Source organism: Hyperolius riggenbachi, chromosome 3 (genome assembly GCF_040937935.1).
Source record: "Hyperolius riggenbachi isolate aHypRig1 chromosome 3, aHypRig1.pri, whole genome shotgun sequence".
NCBI lineage: Eukaryota > Metazoa > Chordata > Amphibia > Anura > Hyperoliidae > Hyperolius > Hyperolius riggenbachi.
In genome coordinates, this window is record NC_090648.1 from 509,073,621 (window position 1) to 509,092,936 (window position 19,316).

The 19,316-nt window shown below is 46.7% G+C and overlaps 1 protein-coding gene across 2 annotated transcripts in view; it reads right to left on the reverse strand.

The window, feature by feature from the left end:
• Positions 1-1,024: 1,024 nt before the first annotated feature.
• Positions 1,025-19,316, reverse strand: part of RAD51AP1 (RAD51 associated protein 1) — a 40,877-nt gene continuing 22,585 nt past the window's right edge. For both annotated transcript variants that reach the window (XM_068278366.1, XM_068278365.1), the window contains exons 6-10: positions 18,321-18,476; positions 11,261-11,419; positions 9,705-9,866; positions 6,302-6,439; positions 1,025-3,314 (exon numbers count right to left, since the gene is read on the reverse strand). In XM_068278366.1, the coding sequence (XP_068134467.1) occupies positions 3,187-3,314; positions 6,302-6,439; positions 9,705-9,866; positions 11,261-11,419; positions 18,321-18,476 (743 nt within the window). In that variant the 3' untranslated portion in view covers positions 1,025-3,186. The remainder of the gene's footprint in view (positions 3,315-6,301; positions 6,440-9,704; positions 9,867-11,260; positions 11,420-18,320; positions 18,477-19,316) is intronic.

The window sequence follows — 19,316 nt, forward strand, 5'->3', positions numbered from 1 at the left end:
TCCTGGTGCCCTAGGCCATGGCCTTTGCGGCCTTGCCTAAAATCCGCCCATGGCAGCACAGCTCAGTGGGCTTCACCTCATCCAGCGGTGATCAGAGACCTCTCTTCTCCCTCATGGCTCCCCTAGTGCCGGCTTCTGCGGATGATGCAAGAAGGCGGCACTAGGAGAGCCGTGATGGAGAGGTCTGATCGCTGCTGAGCTGTGATCCTGCTGTTGATATTATTCAGGGGAAGCAGAGGACACAGTACAGGGAGTCCCTGACATCGCGGCAGGTCGTATCAGCGGCTTTTAAGAGCCTGAAGCCTCCAAATATACCTGTTTTTATTTGACAGTCCTCTTTCCCATTAATGCCCTAGCTGAAACGCCGCCTCCTCGCAGCTGAACGCTCAATTAATACCCCCGAAATCCCGGGGCAAAATTCCACAACTTGCCAGGCCGTGGTTTTTGCTGCTGGGGGAGGCAGAGCTTAGCACTGTAGCTCTGCCTCCATTCGCATCAATCTCCGCCTCTCCCCCGCCCCTCTCAGTGAAAGAAGACTGAGAGGGGCGGGAGAAGACGGAGATCCGCGCAGATTGGCGCTCCTTCCTGAAAGAGGCAGAGCTTTGGGCTGTAGCTCTGCCTCTTCCAGGAAGGAGCCCTGAAATTTGCTCCAGGGATTTCGGGGGTATTAATTGAGCGTTCAGCCTCGGGGAGGCGGCGTTTCAGCTAGGGCATTAATGCTAAAGAGGTCTGTCAAATAAAAACAGGTATCTTTGGAGGCTTCAGACTCTCTAAGTCCTGTATTTGGCATATAAGACGCAAGGACTTTTTCTCCGTTTTTATGGAGAAGAATGTGTCATATATGCCCAAAAATCTGTGTATATATATATATATATATATATATATATATATATATATATATATATATATATATATATATATATATATATATATATACATATACATACATACATACATACACACACGGGTCTTGCACTTGGCTGACATCACAGTAATTCAGCATACACAGCAGTAAAAGAACCGATTGGAAAATAGGACATTTTATTCAGGAAGAATGTATATACATTTTTACATTTTACTGCTACCATAAAACGTGTATAAAATGGAGTCACAGGGGAGGGGGGGGGGACAATAAAACCTGTAAATGACAATAAACATAGGTTATAAAAATCACTGCAGCGCCTCGGCTAAACACGGAAGCTGTCCATAAACGCTTAGAGGATTAGCAGGACAGCCAGGCAACATGCATTGTGTATAAGGAAATCCATATGGCAGCCTCCTTATACCTCCCACTTCAGGTTCCCTTTACATTCAGTGTAGGGCAGAACAGAAAGGACTGTTTTGGGCCAGCACTGGAATGTAACTGACAGTAAACCTGCTAAATCCCACCTCAAACCTGTAGAGATTTGCATGACAGTAAACTGACATCACAGCTGAATACTGCACACTGAATGCTGTATAATATACAGCAACCTCTGCTGCCTTAGCTGTACAGAGCCACAATGAACTACAACTCTGCCACGGCCCCTGGTGATGTCACCAATACCAAGGCCCGGCAGCTGTCAGGTGACTGAGAAAGTGGTCAAGTCTGTAGCCGGATTGTCATCTGATAATGGGACTCACCAGATACCAGCACAGTCCAGCTTGCGAGAGGGGCCAACGCTCCAGAGATATTAACACTGCCTCACTACCAGACGGGCACACAGTGACCCGCTACAGCGCCCCCTTAAAGCTGCTACCATTTTTTTTTAAAGGACAGCTGAAGAAAGAGGGTTACGGAGGCTGCCACATTTACTTCCTTTTAAGCAATACCAGTTGCCTGGCTGTCCTGCTGATCCTCTGCCTCTAATACTTTTAGCCACAGCCCCTGAACAAGCATGCAGCAGATCAGAGGTTTGTGACATTCTCAGAACTGACAAGATTATCTGCATGCTTGTTTCTGGTGTGATTCAGACACTACTGCAGTCAAATAGATCAGCAGGGCTGCCAGGCAACTGGTATTGCTTAACAGGAAATAAATATGGCAGCCTCTGTATACCTCTTACTTCAGTTATCATTTTAAAGGAAACCCGAGGTGAAAATTAACTAATGAAATAAATAATGGTATCTATCCTCCTACTAAAAATGACTTACCGTAAGATATTCCCCAGTTTCATTTTATATTTAAGTCTGCTTTTTAAGTTTTTACTGTTTCATTGTTTTTGCTCAATGACACATTCATTGAAGTATGCCAGAGCTAAAATCTATGAACTATTGACCCTGTTTTATCTCTTTCCTGCTCTCAGAAGCCATTTTCTGCTAGGAAAGTGTTTTATACTTGGAATTTCTTATCAGTGAGGGACAGTCACACTGTAGTCACTTCCTGTCTGAGTCAGGACTGAGTCAGCCACTTACATACCTGATATTTAACTCTTTCAGGCAGAGAAAGAAAAAAGGAACACAGCCTAGTTATTTGTGTGCTTGGCACTGTACATACACATGTCTATCTCACCATGTCACATGTCACCTCGGGTGTCCTTTAACATGTAATTCTCAAGAAGCCGTCGGTTTTGCTATTTACCGTATATACTCAAGTATAAAGCCACCCGAGTATAGGGTGGGTAATTAAAAACAGGTGACCCGAGGATAAGCCTAGTCTCCACTCCGTGTAAATGATGCTGAGTGCGCAGAGGAAGCGTGCTTATATCTATAGTGACATCTTGTTCCGGGCAGACATCTTCCATCTCCTCCTGCAGCTCTATACTTGTCGCTGGAGGTCCAGGCTTCATAGTCATGTCACCGCAGGGAATCCTGGACCTCTAGCGGCCACTAAGCAGACACTGTCAAGAGGATGCTAATGATTCTTTCTTGCATGCACATTGCAGCTTGGAGCCTATCAGATGCAATCCTCGATTACCACCACAAGAGGGCGCAGACGCAGGAGAGGTTCTGCAGTGTGCAGCTGCAGGGGCAGCAAAATGGACACCTCGCACTTCCTATGCACCAAACGGTAGTCAGAGATTAGCTGCTGGTGCTGCAAATGTGAACAGCAGGTTCCGGCACCAGCGTCTACAGTAAGTCTACACAACGCGAGAGGAGCACTGAAAGTCCCAGCAGATCTGCTCATCCGTAGCCAGTCTAGATTTCCCAGGTAAGCTGGAGTCGCCCGTACGCCGGATCTTGTCCTCCCCGGATGGCTCAGCAGAGTCAGGGAAGAGCAGCAGTCGGGTGTAATGGCTTCACTCTCGCCAATCTCGACAGGCCAAGTCGCAGGCCGTGATTCGGAGATTTTACGGTGTCTCCGGCCAGCGGGCTTCTCGCCGATCCAGAGGAAGCTACATGCGGAGAAAAACAAAGAATGTTATTACAAAACTATAATGTTCTCACCCACAGATGCAAAACTAGGGGGCAAATAAATCTATGTGAATATCGCCTGAAACAATCACTGGTACACTTCCTGTGACTGCTGGAAAGATAGGAGAAAAAACAAACGAACAAAAAAACAAACCCAACAACTTTGCACTTTTGCCCTGGAGAAGGAAGGCTTTACACTTTGAAACAGGACACCAAGCCCAGTGCCACGCTAGCTGCCGAGCCCAGTGCCACGCTAGACGCCGAGCCCAGTGCCACGCTAGCCGCCGAGCCCAGTGGGACGCTAGACGCCGAGCCCAGTGCGACGCTAGCCATCGAGCCCAGTGCGACGCTAGCCATCGAGCCCAGTGCCACGCTAGCCATCGAGCCCAGTGCCACGCTAGACGCCGAGCCCAGTGCCACGTTAGCTGCCGAGCCCAGTGCCACGCCAGCTGCCGAGCCCAGTGCCACGCCAGCTGCCGAGCCCAGTGCCACGCCAGCTGCCGAGCCCAGTGCCACACTAGCCATCGAGTCGAGAGACCACCATCCTCCAGCTTCCTGAGATCAGAGCTTTTCCCCTGTGCTGGGTAGAAATCTCAGGGCATCCTGTGATAGGCGGGGCATACACCCCCGAGGTCTGTTGTACCTCCCAGTGAACAGCACAAGAACTATAGGGGCCCTCATACATTATTTGATTTTCAACATCGATATCCAGTCATTTCGATCATACTGATCACATCTGGCAGATATCGAAACTTCAACATGGTCACCCGATTGATAATTTTCCAGCCGAAATCGGTTGAAAGGATCGATTGGGCATGCTGGAAAATCTTGATCGCAAAGACTTGAGAGGGTGCGAGGCTGTAAGGGCGTTAGATTTCCAGACGAGTGACAGAGCCTTGGCTGGTTCCCCCCCCAATTGTGTGTCCCCCTCCCCCCTCGCGGTGACTGCTGAGGGCCCATCTATAACGCACGCCTCCTCCTGTGCCACGCATCTTTATGAATTATCACTGCGAGCGACGTCACTACATGGGGCGGAGTCACATGGTACAGCCCCTCTGGTGACGATTCAAACAAAGACGCAGGACACAGGAAGAGGACAGGAGATACGCCAGCGTGACAGGTAAGCCTACAACACTCGCCACGAGAATTCCAAGAGGTTTCTAGCTGAAATTAGTGCGCAGTGTGTGGGCAGACGATAGATCCCTCTCTCTGATCTATCGGGTGGCAGATTGAGAGGTGTATGGCCACCTTAAATAAAACCTGAACTCAGAACGTCCTCTCTGCACTAAGAGATAAGCGGCAGCAGAATGACCTTTAAAGGGCCACTATCGTAAGAAAAAAGTAGGCAGTTAAAATCTGACAGAACCGACAGGTTTTAGGCCAGTCTATCTCCTCATGGGGGATTCTCAGGGTTTTCTTCGGTTTCAACAGCATTTCCTGAACAGCAGTTGCAAAGTCTAACTGACAAAATAGTGCGCAAGCGAGTAGGGAGGCTGGCTGGTATCTTGCTATTTTGGTAGTTAAACTGCTGTTCAGGAAATGCTGTTGAAGACAAAGAAAGCCCTGAGAATCCCCCATGAGAAGATGGACTGGCTGAAAACGGTTCTGTCAGATTTTAACTGCCTACTTTTTTTTTTGCGACAGTGGTCCTTTAAAGAGAACCAGAGATGAAGCACCCTCTTGTATTTTACCTTATAAATCAGTGGAAACATGACAGTAAACACCTAATCTGCTCTTTGTTTCATTGTTCTCTGTTTAATCTGACTGTTATCACCTCCGATAAGAATCCCCGGCTGAGCACTCAGTCTAGCTTTGCTACTGAAAGATTATAGCTGAGTCTGTCTTCTCTGGTGTCTTTTCAAGCCCAAGCCTGCCCCCTTGTGGCTCTGCTATAATGGCTATAATGACTCAGCTATAATTATTCCCTGCAAAGCCAGACTGAATGCTCAGTCTGGGATTCTTATCACAGCTGATAACAGACACTTTTAGCAGTGAGGATGAAACAGAGAGCAGGGTAGGAGTTTTCTCTAATGTTCTTACTGATATATATGGTAAAATACACAAGGGTGCTTCGTCTCTGGTTCCCTTTAAAGAGACTCTGAAGCGAGTGAGCTAGGATTTGATTCGTATAAAGCACCTTATATAGTGCTAAACCGCAGCTATCTTCTAGGTCAGTGATGGCTAACCTTGGCACTCCAGCTGTGACAAAACTACAAATCCCATCATGCCTCGACCTCCCCAGGTTATGGTTAGAGCTGTAAAAGTATTGCAATGCCTCATGGGACTTGTAGTTCCACCACAGCTGGAGTGTCAAGGTTAGCCATCACTGTTCTAGGTCCAGGGAGAGCTTCCTGAATGAGGCAGAGCTAATGGCTGTAGCTCTGCCTCTCAGGGCGTCAATCCCGGCTGATCGCCGCCTCTCCCCGCCACTCTCAGTCTTCCTTTAGAGAGGGGCGGGGAGGAGGCGGAGATCCGCCGGCAGATTGACACACATGGAGGCAGAGCTGCAGCTCATAGCCTCCATGTGTGTCCAAGAAAGTGCGACCAAGAAAGTGGTGGATTTTGCAGGGGGGATTTGGAGGGTAAAGACCCCTCGTTTTGCCGCGGGATAGCTGCGGTTTAGCACTATGTAAGGTGCTTTACACAAATCAAATCCTAGCTCACTCGCTTCAGAGTCTCTTTAAAGAAAAACATTCACAAAAGCTGATAGAAATCCTGCAATATATCTGCAGTGTGTACTTCCTGCTTTCATGGAAGCAGACATGGTTAACATCCTGTGTTTACCAATTACCTGCTCTGACGAGGCAGCCAGCTGACACAGCTGAGAGATCAAATTTCACTGGTGATTAGTCATGGATGAGGGGGAGTTAGACAGGCTAAACTCAGTAAATACGTTCAGGGTGTATTTCTCTCCGTTTTCCTTCTGTTCAGTGCAAGGGTTCAGGTCCACTAACACCTCTGTACTTACCAGGAGGGGTCCAGGCTGGTCTCTTCACCCCCACAGGGGGGCTTCTGTGTACAGCGGGCTTTGCGAGGGTCTGGGCAGGGCTTGCTGTAGGCCTGGGCGGCAGGGGTTTTATTTTAATGGACACAACAGTCGGGATCACTGTACATGAAGAATAGAGGAGAAAAAAAAAAAAAGAGGCATTTAGATGAATAATGGTCATCCATATTTCACATCTACAACATTTTCTGTAACGTTCTATAGACGGCGTCTCCACCAGTCTGTCATCTGCCTCAGTTCTGGTTGGGTTATCAAACAAATCACCTCATGTGCGGTAATGTACCTCATGAGGTAATGACATTTAGCAATTCTGTTAGGATTTAGTCATGTTTTACCTCATGAGGTAATGACATTTAGCAATTCTGGTAGGATTTAGTCATGTTTTACCTCATGAGGTAATGACATTTAGCAATTCTGGTAGGATTTAGTCATGTTTTACCTCATGAGGGAAATTATGAGGTAATTCATGAGTTCATTTTACCGAAAATAGCGATTCTCATGGAAATTAGGGGGCATGTTAGCACATCATTTACCGATCAGTGTAAAGGTGCGTACACATATGCGACTATAGTTGTTTGAAACGATCGTTCCTCGATCATTTCAAACGACGATCGTTTAAAATAAAAGCAGCCAACGACCATTAAGTCTAACGACGGACGAGCTAGATCGTTAAAAATGAACGATCTAGCTTGGCGGATTTATTCCAACGACGATCGTTTGCAAAAGTAGTACATCGTTGGAAACGGTCGTTCGTACTAGGCTTGACATGCGCATTTTGCTATTTCTCCATGGAACGTTTCATTTTTATGCACAAGCGCAATAGTTGCTTTACGTGATGTTACGTTCGTTCTAACAATCAGATCATTACACACAATTAAAAGCTAACTTTACTTAGATCGTTCTTTACTCAATTACAAGTTTGTTCGTTGTCGATCGTTGTCGTATGTGTGTACGTAGCTTAAGATCTGCCTGTACCTGGAGGTAAAGTCAATTTGCATGCATTTTGCAGTTTTTAGTGGCGTTCCTATTCAGGCTGTGTAATAGAAAATAATAATAGAAATAAAACTCCAAATATTTACTGGATTTTCTTTATAAGGGATGCCTATAAATATACTTTTCATAGTTTGCTACATAACCAAATACACCTCCCACCTAAAAAATAAACATCTTCCAAAGACTATCCTAACTTCTGGAAGACAATTTAGGCCTGGAACCCACTGAAATCAGCAAACGCGAAACGCAACCGCTATCGTTTTGTCTGAGCGGTTTGCAAGCGGATTCATGCGCGTTTTCGGTCGCGTTTTGCAACATTGTATTTTTTTGCTCAGCGGTTTCGTAGCGTTTTGTGTTTTTATCCTGATTGGTCCTGTGAATTATTTTTCATTTTGTTACAGTGTGCTGAACCGCAAAACGCTAGCAAAACCGCTCAGTTTAGGTTTTGCTGACCGTTTCCGCTAGCGTTTCAATACTTTACACTGAAGCGCTAACGCTCCCAAAATGCTGCAGGTCCTGCGTTTGCGTTTCTGGGAAACGCAAACGCTCCTGTGGAAGTTGCCCCATCCATTAACATTAGCCCAGCGTTTTGGCAAAGTGCTAGCGTATCGCAGCGCTGCCAAAACGCTGCCAAAAGCGCTCCTGTGGGTTCCAGCCCTTAAAGATTAATATTTATTTACTGCATGCTTACTGCTGAAATACCTCATGTTTTACCTCACTTTATGCATTTACCTCATGTTTGGAAATGGAGAAAAATCTTTCAGAACTGCTAAAAAAAAAAAAAAAAAAAAAAAAAAAAAAAAAAAAGAGGAAAATACTTCATGAGGTATTTTACCTACAAAAAAATATTTACCTCACATATCTACCAGAATTGAGGCCAATGACTATACACTATCACATGTTACCACTAGAGATGCAAATACAGCTGGCTAGCATGCAAATTGTATGCAGCTGGGAATCAGGCCAATCAAAATAAACAGGAAGTGCACTCGATTGACCCGGTCCCCCAGCTATACAATCTGCATGAAATACATCAATTTAGCAGCTGCACTCAGCCGTGACAAGAGGCGGTTCCTCGCTGACGCGTGAGGAGAGGCGTGAATCGATTTCAAACAGAAAACTATTCAAAATCTGTGTGCATTGTATGGGCAGCCAATCGATCTCTCTGTGATCAGTTTTGATCAGAGAGGTTTCTATCTATTGGTCGATCTGATGGCAATCGACTGGTGTATGGCTGCCTTTAAAGGGAACCTAAACAGAGGGATATGGATGTTTCCTTTTAAACAATACCAGTTGCCTGGCAGTCCTGCTGATCTCTTTGGCTGCAGTGGTGGCTGAATCACACATCTGAAACAAGCATGCAGCTAATCCAGTCGGACTTCAGTCAGAGCACCTGATCTGCATGCTTGTTCATAGGTTGTGGCTAAAAGTATTAGAGACACAGGATCAGCAGGAGAGTCGGGCAACTGGAATTTTAAAAGGAAAAATCCATATCCTTCTCAGTTTAGGTTCCCTTTAGGGAGTGCACACACACATCCAATTTTCATAGGCCAATCACTATCCAATTTTACCACCTCTATGTACAGCAAAGTCCCCGGTATCGGGCACCGGTGGGGATCATCTGCTGCTGAATACACATGCCGGCCTAAAAAGCACCAAATCCCCCCCCCCCCCCGCAACATTTTCTAACCTTCGTGTATCTCCCTGAAGCTTTCTGGCGTCCTCCATGCACAGCTCCCGATGTCACCTGACCAGTGCTAGGTCACATGACACGCGGGGAGCCATGCCTGGACACCGGCAAGTCACCAGTAGTTACTTGAAAAAGTCACTGTAGGCGCGGTAAGTATTTTAATCGTTGCAAACCCCCAAACCATCCCGGTCAAACCCCCAAACCATCCCGGTCAAACCATCCCGGTCATCCTCTCAGGCATGCCGGTTAGACTTACAGTTGCCCGAGTTCCGAATAACGGGGACTTTGCTTTAGTGTGAGGGCCAACATTTTTTGGAATATTTTGCCCAGATTGTAAGCTCTCATACTACATGGTGGTAAAATCCAGGGCTGTGGAGCCAGAGTCGTTGACTTCATAAACTGAGGAGTTGGAGTAAGGTGTTGGATGATTTTTGTACAAAATCCACAGCCCTGTTAAATATTAGGTTAAGGAGTCGGAGTCGAGGAGTCTGAACCATTTTGGGGAGTCGGAGTCGTGGTTTCATAAACTGAGGAGTCGGAAGATTTTTGTCCCGACTCCACAGCCCTGGTAAAATCAGTCAGTCACTGCTCAATCAAAATTGGATGTGTGTACTAGGCCATAGTCCAGACATACAGCAGTGATATCTACTGATCAGAACCATCATGGAATCCCATGCGGCTTACCAGGCGACTTGCACGCCGTGGCCTTATTCTCTTTCCTGGCATTCTTGCTCTTCGGCGCTTTGATGACGGGGCCCTTTTTGGATTTCTTGACTTTGAATTCTTCATCATCATCATCATCATCATCATCTTCACTTAAACTAGCATCGCTCTCCGAGGCAGTTTCTGGAATACAGAGGACGGGGATGGTAAAATTCTCCTTCAATGCTTTTAGGGTAGGAAACTTCAGCCCAAAGCTAGATCAAAGAATCTTTTTCTTCTTAACATGCATAAGGGACAATGGTGAAGTACACACAAGGTATAAGTCTAGAAATGTAGGTCCGATTCACTTCATAAAAGTATAGGGGTCGGCTTATACACGAGTCACAGGCAGCACTGAGCACACTGAGTCATGTGTGTACTAATAGTGACATTCCCATCTGCAGCAATGTACCCTGTGGTAAGTGACACTGTGAGGAAAGGGAATGCCAAAAAAAAACAGGTCTGAAAGTCCCGGCCACAACAATTACCAATTCAAACTAGCAAGTCAAATAGCTGCCACTGTGTATGGTGCAGGAAGGAGGGGACAGATTGAGAACCGAGAAAGCTCTATGGCAGTGATGGCTAACCTTGGCACTCCCAGCTGTGGTGGAACTACAAGTCCCACGAGGCATTGCAATACTCTGACAACTCTAAGCATAACTCGGGGAGGCAGAGGCATGATGGAATTTGTAGTTTTGTCACAGCTGGAGTGCCAAGGTTAGCCATCACTGCTCTATGGTATTCAGAGCCATCCCTCTACGTAGGCAAGTATCAAAGAGACCCTGAGCAGGTTTAAAAATGACAATATCCACTTACCTGGGGCTTCCTCCTCCCACCCCAAGCCGTGAGGTCCCCCAGCGCCCTCTCCTGGCCCTGCTTGTCAGCTCCGTTATTGTACGACTTCGGCATGAAGTCATCAGGGCTGCTTCCCGCTTGGCCAATACGCGTCATCATGCCAGCCAGTGTGAGTACTGCGCATGTGCGGATCTCTAATACTGAACCGCGCATGTGCAGGACTCTCACGCCGCGTATCGTCCAAGCACCCTGACGACTTCAGGCCAAAGTCATACAATAACGGAGTCGCCAGCGGGACCGGGAGAGGAGTTAGGACGCCGGGGGACCTCGCAGCCTACGGGGGGATGGAAGAAGCCCCAGGTAAGTGCAAATTCTGATTTATGAACCTGCTCATGGTCTCTCTAAACATGAAGTGATTCTTTTACTTCAGATTCCCTTTAAAGTGTCGCACATTAAATCAATTCTTTATTTTTATCTGTTAACAAGTAACAAGGATGCTAACCAGGTAATCCAAAAGTTACAATCACTATTACTTTTCTTGTTGATTAATGATCATTCCGCAGTTTATCCGACTCTTATTTGGTACACAAAAAGGAAGTTGCAGGGCATGCTGGGTTGTCATTTTTTGCTTCTCTACTTCCCCTCAGACTTAACTAATGCAGCCTGACGAAGGAGTAGCGCTTCCTCGAAACTGATACATGTGTACTCTGGACACTGCTTGTGATAAAATGAGGAAATCTTACTTTTCTTTTTAGACTTAGATGTGTTGTTTCCTTTCTTCTCATTCTTAGACTTTGGTGCTTTAACTGCGGCTGATTTTTTGGATGTCGTCACTTCAAATTCTTCATCATCTTCCTCCTCCTCCTCCCCGCTGGAACTTTCTTCACTGTCAGAGTCCTCAGCTGAAAAGGAAAAGGCAAAACGTGAGAGTACTGAAGGCAGTAAAAACGATACCTGGGCCCATATGCAATTCCACTTTTCTCCTGCGTTTTCTCCTAGGTGATAATTTTTCAATTTAAAATAACTTTCCAGCACTTTTCAACTGAAAAAGTATTGAGAAGTAAGTACTATCCAAATTATTTTGAGTATTTTCTTGTTTGCTGGCGGCTTAGCATGCATTTTATTGACAAATTTAAAACTAACACCTAGGAGAAAACTCAGGTGAAAAAGTGAATTGCACATGGGCCCTGGTCTCCAGAATGTTCCAGGAGAATTCCACATAGCTAAACAGCCTAGGCTAAGCATCACTAGGAGGGCGGAGCTACATACCAGTATACAGCAATACATAGATATAGTAAGTGTTTCTGATGCTGAGACCAGTGGCATGTCCGCCCGCCTGCCGCATCTCCCTCCGCTGCATTCTCCCTCTTCCCCGTGCTGAACAATAGGGAAGGATAAAGGAGGTGCACACACCTCACCTAATAATGGTTCCAGGCGCTGCAGTTCCCTTCTGTACTCTCTGCGCTGCCTCCGGTGGTAGTGCAGAGAACAGATGGGAACGCCAGCACTTGGATACATTATTAGGTGAGCGGATCAGGGGGCTGCAAAAACCACAGCTCCCACACTGGCCCACTTTCACTTTCGTGACCTCTGAGTAACAACGCTGCACTGAGAGACGGTGTGTCTCTCATCCAGCGTGCAGGGGGGCGGGGGAGCGGTAGGAGGCGGGCCCAATGGCAGCTCAGGAAACCCTGCAGGAACGCCCCTGGCGGGTATTTTAAAGAGGGAATCCCTCTCACTGAGTTTACCTCTGAGATGGCGACAAATATTTTCGCTAATCTCGGGGGGCTGTAGCGTGGCGCTGGGGGAGGGGGTGCAGAGAGTGGCGGTGTGGCATGAGGCAGAGAACATGCCTCTGTGTCCCATCTGCTCCCCCCATGGAACCGCTTCAGGTTCTCTTTAAAACAACCTTGAAGTGACATAAAAAAGAGAAGACAGGTACTCACCTGGATCCCATACAGGCTTTCCGGACCTCTCCATTATACCGCTGCCCCCCCCCCCCCCTCTTCAAAATTTAACCTTTGGAACTCCTCAGCAGCGTCAGAGGTAGTCGCATCCCTGAGGGCTGGTGCACACTAGGGGCGTTTTGGAGTTTTGGTTTTTTTTACACTCGGGCGATGTTTAACCGGTTCAGCATTGCAGTGCTGAAAATCTCATGCATCCGAGCAACGTTCACCTCCCATTCATTCGCCTATAACTTTATTGCTACTTATCACAATGAATTGATCTATATCTTGTTTTTTCCGCCACTAATTAGGCTTTCTTTGGGTGATACATTTTGCTAAGAATTATTTTTTTCTAAATCCATTTTAACAGGAAGATTAAGAAAGAAATGAAAAAAAATTCATTATTTCTCAGTTTTTGGCCATTATATGAAATTAATATACGCTACCGTAATTAACTCATGTATTTTATTTGCCCATCTGTCCCGGTTATTACACCGTTTAAACGATGTCCCTATCACAATTTATGGCACCGATATTTTATTTAGAAATAAAGGTGCATTTTTTCAATTTGCGTCCATCACTATTTATAAGCTTATAATTTTAAATAATATAATAACATATTCTCTTGACATGCATATTTAAAAAGTTCAGACCCTTGGGTAACTATTTATGTTTTTTTTTTTTTTTTTTTTAATTGTATTTTTTTTTTTTTTTAATAAAAAAAATGTATGTGGGTAATTTTTGGTGTGGGAGGGAAACTGCTAATTTTAAATGTAAAATCATTTTTTTTATATTAAAAATGTATGTGGGTGCAGTTTACTATTTCGCCACAAGATGGCCACAGTGAAAAAAGTCCTGGATGCGAACGATCTCTGTAGTTGCCATTGGCAGGGATTGCTATGCATAGAGGGCTTGGGGGTAATCAGTAACAAGCTGCTCCCCATCCCCTTCTTGCACCTCTGACACTGTAGTTGCCATTGGCAGGGATTGCTATGCATAGAGGGCTTGGGGGTAATCAGTAACAAGCTGCTCCCCATCCCCTTCTTGCATCTCTGACACTGTAGTTGCCATTGGCAGGTTTTGGTGCGCCGTATCAATTGTTACAGTAGAGGAAATAATTATTTGACCCCTCACTGATTTTGTAAGTTTGTCCAATGACAAAGAAATGAAAAGTCTCAGAACAGTATCATTTCAATGGTAGGTTTATTTTAACAGTGGCAGATAGCACATCAAAAGGAAAATCGAAAAAATAACCTTAAATAAAAGATAGCAACTGATTTGCATTTCATTGAGTGAAATAAGTTTTTGAACCCCTACCAACCATTAAGAGTTCTGGCTCCCACAGAGTGGTTAGACACTTCTACTCAATTAGTCACCCTCATTAAGGACACCTGTCTTAACTAGTCACCTGTAGAATAGACACCTGTCCACAGAATCAATCAATCAAGCAGACTCCAAACTCTCCAACATGGGAAAGACCAAAGAGCTGTCCAAGGATGTCAGAGACAAAATTGTAGACCTGCACAAGGCTGGAATGGGCTACAAAACCATTAGCAAGAAGCTGGGGGAGAAGGTGACAACTGTTGGAGCGATTGTTCGAAAATGGAAGGAGCACAAAATGACCATCAATCGACCTCGCTCTGGGGCTCCACGCAAGATCTCGCCTCGTTGGGTGTCAATGGTTCTGAGAAAGGTGAAAAAGCATCCTAGAACTACACGGGAGGAGTTAGTGAATGACCTCAAATTAGCAGGGACCACAGTCACCAAGAAAACCATTGGAAACACATTACACCGCAATGGATTAAAATCCTGCAGGGCTCGCAAGGTCCCCCTGTTTAAGAAGGCACGTGTGCAGGCCCGTCTGAAGTTTGCCAATGAACACCTGAATGATTCTGTGGGTGACTGGGAGAAGGTGCTGTGGTCTGATGAGACCAAAATAGAGCTCTTTGGCATTAACTCAACTCGCTGTGTTTGGAGGAAGAAAAATGCTGCCTATGACCCCCAAAACACTATCCCCACCGTCAAGCATGGGGGTGGAAACATTTTGCTTTGGGGGTGTTTTTCTGCTAAAGGCACAGGACAACTTAATCGCATTAACGGGAAAATGGACGGAGCCATGTATCGTGAAATCCTGAACGACAACCTCCTTCCCTCTGCCAGGAAACTGAAAATGGGTCGTGGATGGGTGTTCCAGCACAACAATGGCCCAAAACATACAGCAAAGGCAACACAGGAGTGGCTCAAGAAGAAGCACATTAAGGTCATGGAGTGGCCTAGTCAGTCTCCGGACCTTAATCCAATAGAAAACCTATGGAGGGAGCTCAAGCTCAGAGTTGCACAGAGACAGCCTCGAAACCTTAGGGATTTAGAGATGATCTGCAAAGAGGAGTGGACCAACATTCCTCCTAAAATGTGTGCAAACTTGGTCATCAATTACAAGAAACGTTTGACCTCTGTGCTTGCAAACAAGGGTTTTTCCACTAAGTATTAAGTCTTTTATTGTTAGAGGGTTCAAAAACTTATTTCACTCAATGAAATGCAAATCAGTTGCTATCTTTTATTTAAGGTTATTTTTTCAATTTTCCTTTTGATGTGCTATCTGCCACTGTTAAAATAAACCTACCATTGAAATGATACTGTTCTGAGACTTTTCATTTCTTTGTCATTGGACAAACTTACAAAATCAGTGAGGGGTCATATAATTATTTCCTCCACTGTATGTATAGGGTGCTTGGGGGGCCCCAATGTAAAACTTGCATCTGGGCCCACAGCTCCTCAGCTACACCACTGCCTTAGAGCCATTAAATTTGGCCCACAAGTGGTTTCCCCGCTTTGCATTATGTTTGGCCCGCTCTAGGCCACCAGGGAAGCTATATTGGGAGTGAAGGCCTAGATCACCAGGGAAGTTATATGGGGGTTGACTAGACACCAGTGAACTGTATAGGGGAGTCAGGAGAGCCACTACTCACCAGGGAACTGCAAAGGGGAGGGGGAGCCACTAGACACCAGGAAACCACATAGGGGTTGGAGGGGGGCCATTAGACACCAGGGAACTTTATGAGGGAGGAAGGTGGCAAGTAGACATTGAGGTTAGCCAGCAACTAGGTCCCTGTGTACAATTTCATCCCACTTTGTATTTGAGTTTGACACCCCTGCTCTATGGGATCCAAAAGAGGAGCTTCAACTCAGGACCTCATCCCAATCAGTAGCTGAAACCCCCTTTCCCATCAGAAATCTTTACCTTTTCTCTAATAGAACATCAGGGGGCTCTGTATGGCTGATATTGTGGTGAAACCCCTCCCACAGTGTGAGGTCATGACCATCCTGCCTGGGAGCCTTGTTGCATTGTGAGAAATAACAGCTGTTTACAACTGCCAAAAAAAGCAGCATCTCCTTCCGCTGACATCACCTACCAGCAGTAAAGATGTCACCATGTGATAAATCTCAGAATGTAAATCAGGGAGAGGAAAGATTTTACAATGGGCAAACACTGACTGAATACATTTATAAATCAAAAGTAAAAAAAAAAAAAAAAAAGGCAAATTTTATTCATTGTTATTTTCACTAGTTCCTCTGAAGTCTCTCTCTCCGTAGGCGAGTATGTAAGCTTTGTTTTTTAGGTCACTCCAAGCTTGCTTTAAACCAGAACTGCAGTCCCATAAGGAGATGGACTAGTCAAAAATCTGTAAGGTTTTTTACAACTCACGGTAGGCGTCAGCAACACAAGGAAAAACTAATTTATAGTCAAATGTATTCTGGGAGAAATGTACGTTTTATTTGTATGTATTTTACATTTTTCTAGATAATGGTCTTTTAAAGGAAGCTTATAAAAGTTTTATATATACCTGGGGCTTCCTCCAGCCCCCTCCGCACGGATCTCTCCCACGCCGCCGTCCTCAACCTTCTCCTCCTCTCAGTAGAAGCCCCGTAAATTTGGCCAGTTGGGGCGCACTACACATGCACAGCCCGGCCGCGTGCTCCACTGCGCTCCCGTGGCCGGGAGTGATCTGCGCCTGCCCAGTACTACTGCGCAGAACCCTCCCAGCCGCGTAAGTGAGACAGGGGTGCGTGCGCTGAGCATGTGCTGAGTGACCCAGACTGGCCAAACTTGTAGGGCTTCTACCGAGAGGAGGAGGAGCCGGAGGAAGACTGCGTAGGAAGGATCCGTGCGGAGGGGGCTGGAGGAAGCCCCAGGTATGTATAAAGCTTTTATACTTCGTCTCTGGTACACTTTAAGTGCTACTTTTGGGAAACCGTCTGTGATGGGCCCAGTAGCACATAGGGCTGCACGATTTTAGGGAAAAAATCGAAATTGCGATTTTTCTCTCAGAAATTGCAGTTTCGATTTTTTTCCCGATTTTTTTCAAAACATGCTTTTGCACTTTAGGGCGGGGGGGGGGGGGGGGGCAGTTCATGTTGACGATCTGGTGCAGCAGCAGCTTTAATAGTGCCCGCACTGCCCAGTCCGCTCGCTGTAGTACCTTGTGTCTGCCTGGCCCCGCTGTGCGCGGATTGGCCAGAAGCAGTGAATGTGTATAAGTGTTAATGAGCAGGGGGCGGATCCACTCGAGTAGCGGCCGGGCACATACAACTTTACCAATCACTGGATAGCGATGGAATGACGGCAGCGGTAGGCGGAGCTGTACAGAGCATACAGCTCCGCCTACCGCTGCCGTCATTCCATCGCTATCCAGTGATTGGTAAAGCTGTATGTGCCCGGCCGCTACTCGAGTGGATCCGCCCCCCGCTCATTAACACTTATACACATTCACTGCTTCTGGCCAATCCGCGCACAGCGGGGCCAGGCAGACACAAGGTACACTACAGACAGCGGACCGAAAAACAGAAGGTACTGACGATCAGCAGATTGTCTTGCCACGAACCGCGGTTTCGGTTTTAAACCGATAAACCGTGCAGCCCTAGTAGCACAATTCTTACAGGACCCCTGACCTCCACCACAATCACTCTAGCTCAATCTGCACCTTTTTATCCAGAACAGGCCAAGCCCTGCTGTACGTTATTATATAGTGATGACATCTTCCGCAGCGCTGTACAGAGTATATTGTCCGGTCACTAACTGTCCATCAGAGGGGCTCCCAATCTAATCCCTACCATAGTCCTATGTCTATGTACCCTGCAGGTATGCTGTGGGGTCCTAGGAGAGGTGCCTGGGCTGCTATGGCTCCAGTTATGATGTCGGTACAGCTGTGACAGTATAATGCAGTATTGTGTTCTCTGTAGGGTATACAGCAGGGGTCTCAAACTCGCGGCCCGAAGGCCATTTGCGGCCCTCGATACAATATTTTGTGGCCCGCACTGGCAAAAGCTTCCTTATAGTTCGCTTCAGTGCTCCCAAGTAATCCGCAGTATCCCCGCCGCTAAACGAGGGCTGCAGAGCCCCCAAATCGCCCAGGGGGGCAATCCGCCGGAATTTCCTGGAAGCGGCAGAGCTTTCAGCTTCAGCTCTGCCCCTCCTGACATCAATCGTGGCGCATCGCCGCCTCTCCCCGCCCCTCTCACTCTTCCTTCACAGAGAGGGGCGGGGAGAGGCGGCGATGTGCCGCGACTAACGTCAGGAGGGGCAGATTTAGGGGCTCTGCAGCCCTCGTTTTGCGACGGGGATACAGCGGATTACTTGTAATGGGAGCACTGAAGCGAACTATACGGTAAAATAGGCAAAATAGTTTGCATCAGTGTGAATTCGACTTTGAAATAAAAATCAGTGCAAGAGATGGGGGGGGGGGAGTGAGGTGCTGATTGACTTTTTGTGAAATCCCTTATGCGGTCCAGCCTCATCCTGACTGAGACGCCTGGTATACACTGAGACGTAAGAGCAATAAATAGACGAGTGACCTACAGACTGCGGCTTCCGGTTTAAATTCATCTGCGTCCTCCTCGCCGTCGCTGTCCTCGCTCAGGAGTTTCCTCTGCTGTGTGATGGCTTTAGATGCAGCTTGTCTGCGGCTTCTGCCATTGGCTGGGTCTTCGCTGCCTTCTGTGATGTCATCCAAACCTGCGGGGTAAAGCAGAAGGTTGGGGAGTTAAGGGGGGCCATACACTTATAGATGGCCGCCAGATTCGATCATCAGATAGATCCCTGGGCGCTAGTATAGTTTAGGGCAGGGGTCCCCAAACATTTTTGGGTTGAGGGCCGGGTCAACATACTTCAGACCGCTGGTGGGCCGGAGTAAACATAAAATGATGTAGAAGTCTTTGCGGACCAGACAGTGAAGCATACCAAGGTGACAATCTGCAAGCCAATTGGACAGCAGTGTCACCTGATGTGGAATTTGATTGGAAACCAGCAACATTTCTGCTTTCTGGCTTCCATGTGGATGGGGGGTGCTGCACTGCTATTCCATATGTGGACCACCAATATTTAAAGATGTAGCTGACTGCATTTATAAGCAATACATTTTCTGTGTGGGGGGCCGGTAAGAAAGCCTTAGGGGGCAACATTCGGCCCGCGGGCCTTAGTTTGAGGACCACTGGTTTAGGGGATAAAGCAGGAAACCTCACAGGGAAATTTTCAGCCAACGTGATTGGGTGGGCGGCAATCTCGCCAGCTGCTAGGCTTCAAATAGGCTGGTGTAAACTCCGCCTACACTGTTCAGCCAATCACAACGCTTTGTGCTGTAGAGGATGCTGGGATTGGACAACTGTTCCCTATGAGGTTTCCTGCTGGGTCCCTTAAACTAGACTAGCGCCAAACCCTGACCAGGATCTATCCGATCTGTGCTACACGCAAGGAACAGATTGTTGAATAGATTTGAGTATGAAATCTATTGAACCGCAGCGTTGGACCATTCAATCCAGTGCAACGCTAGGAGCCGGTCTGCCGCTGCTCCCGACC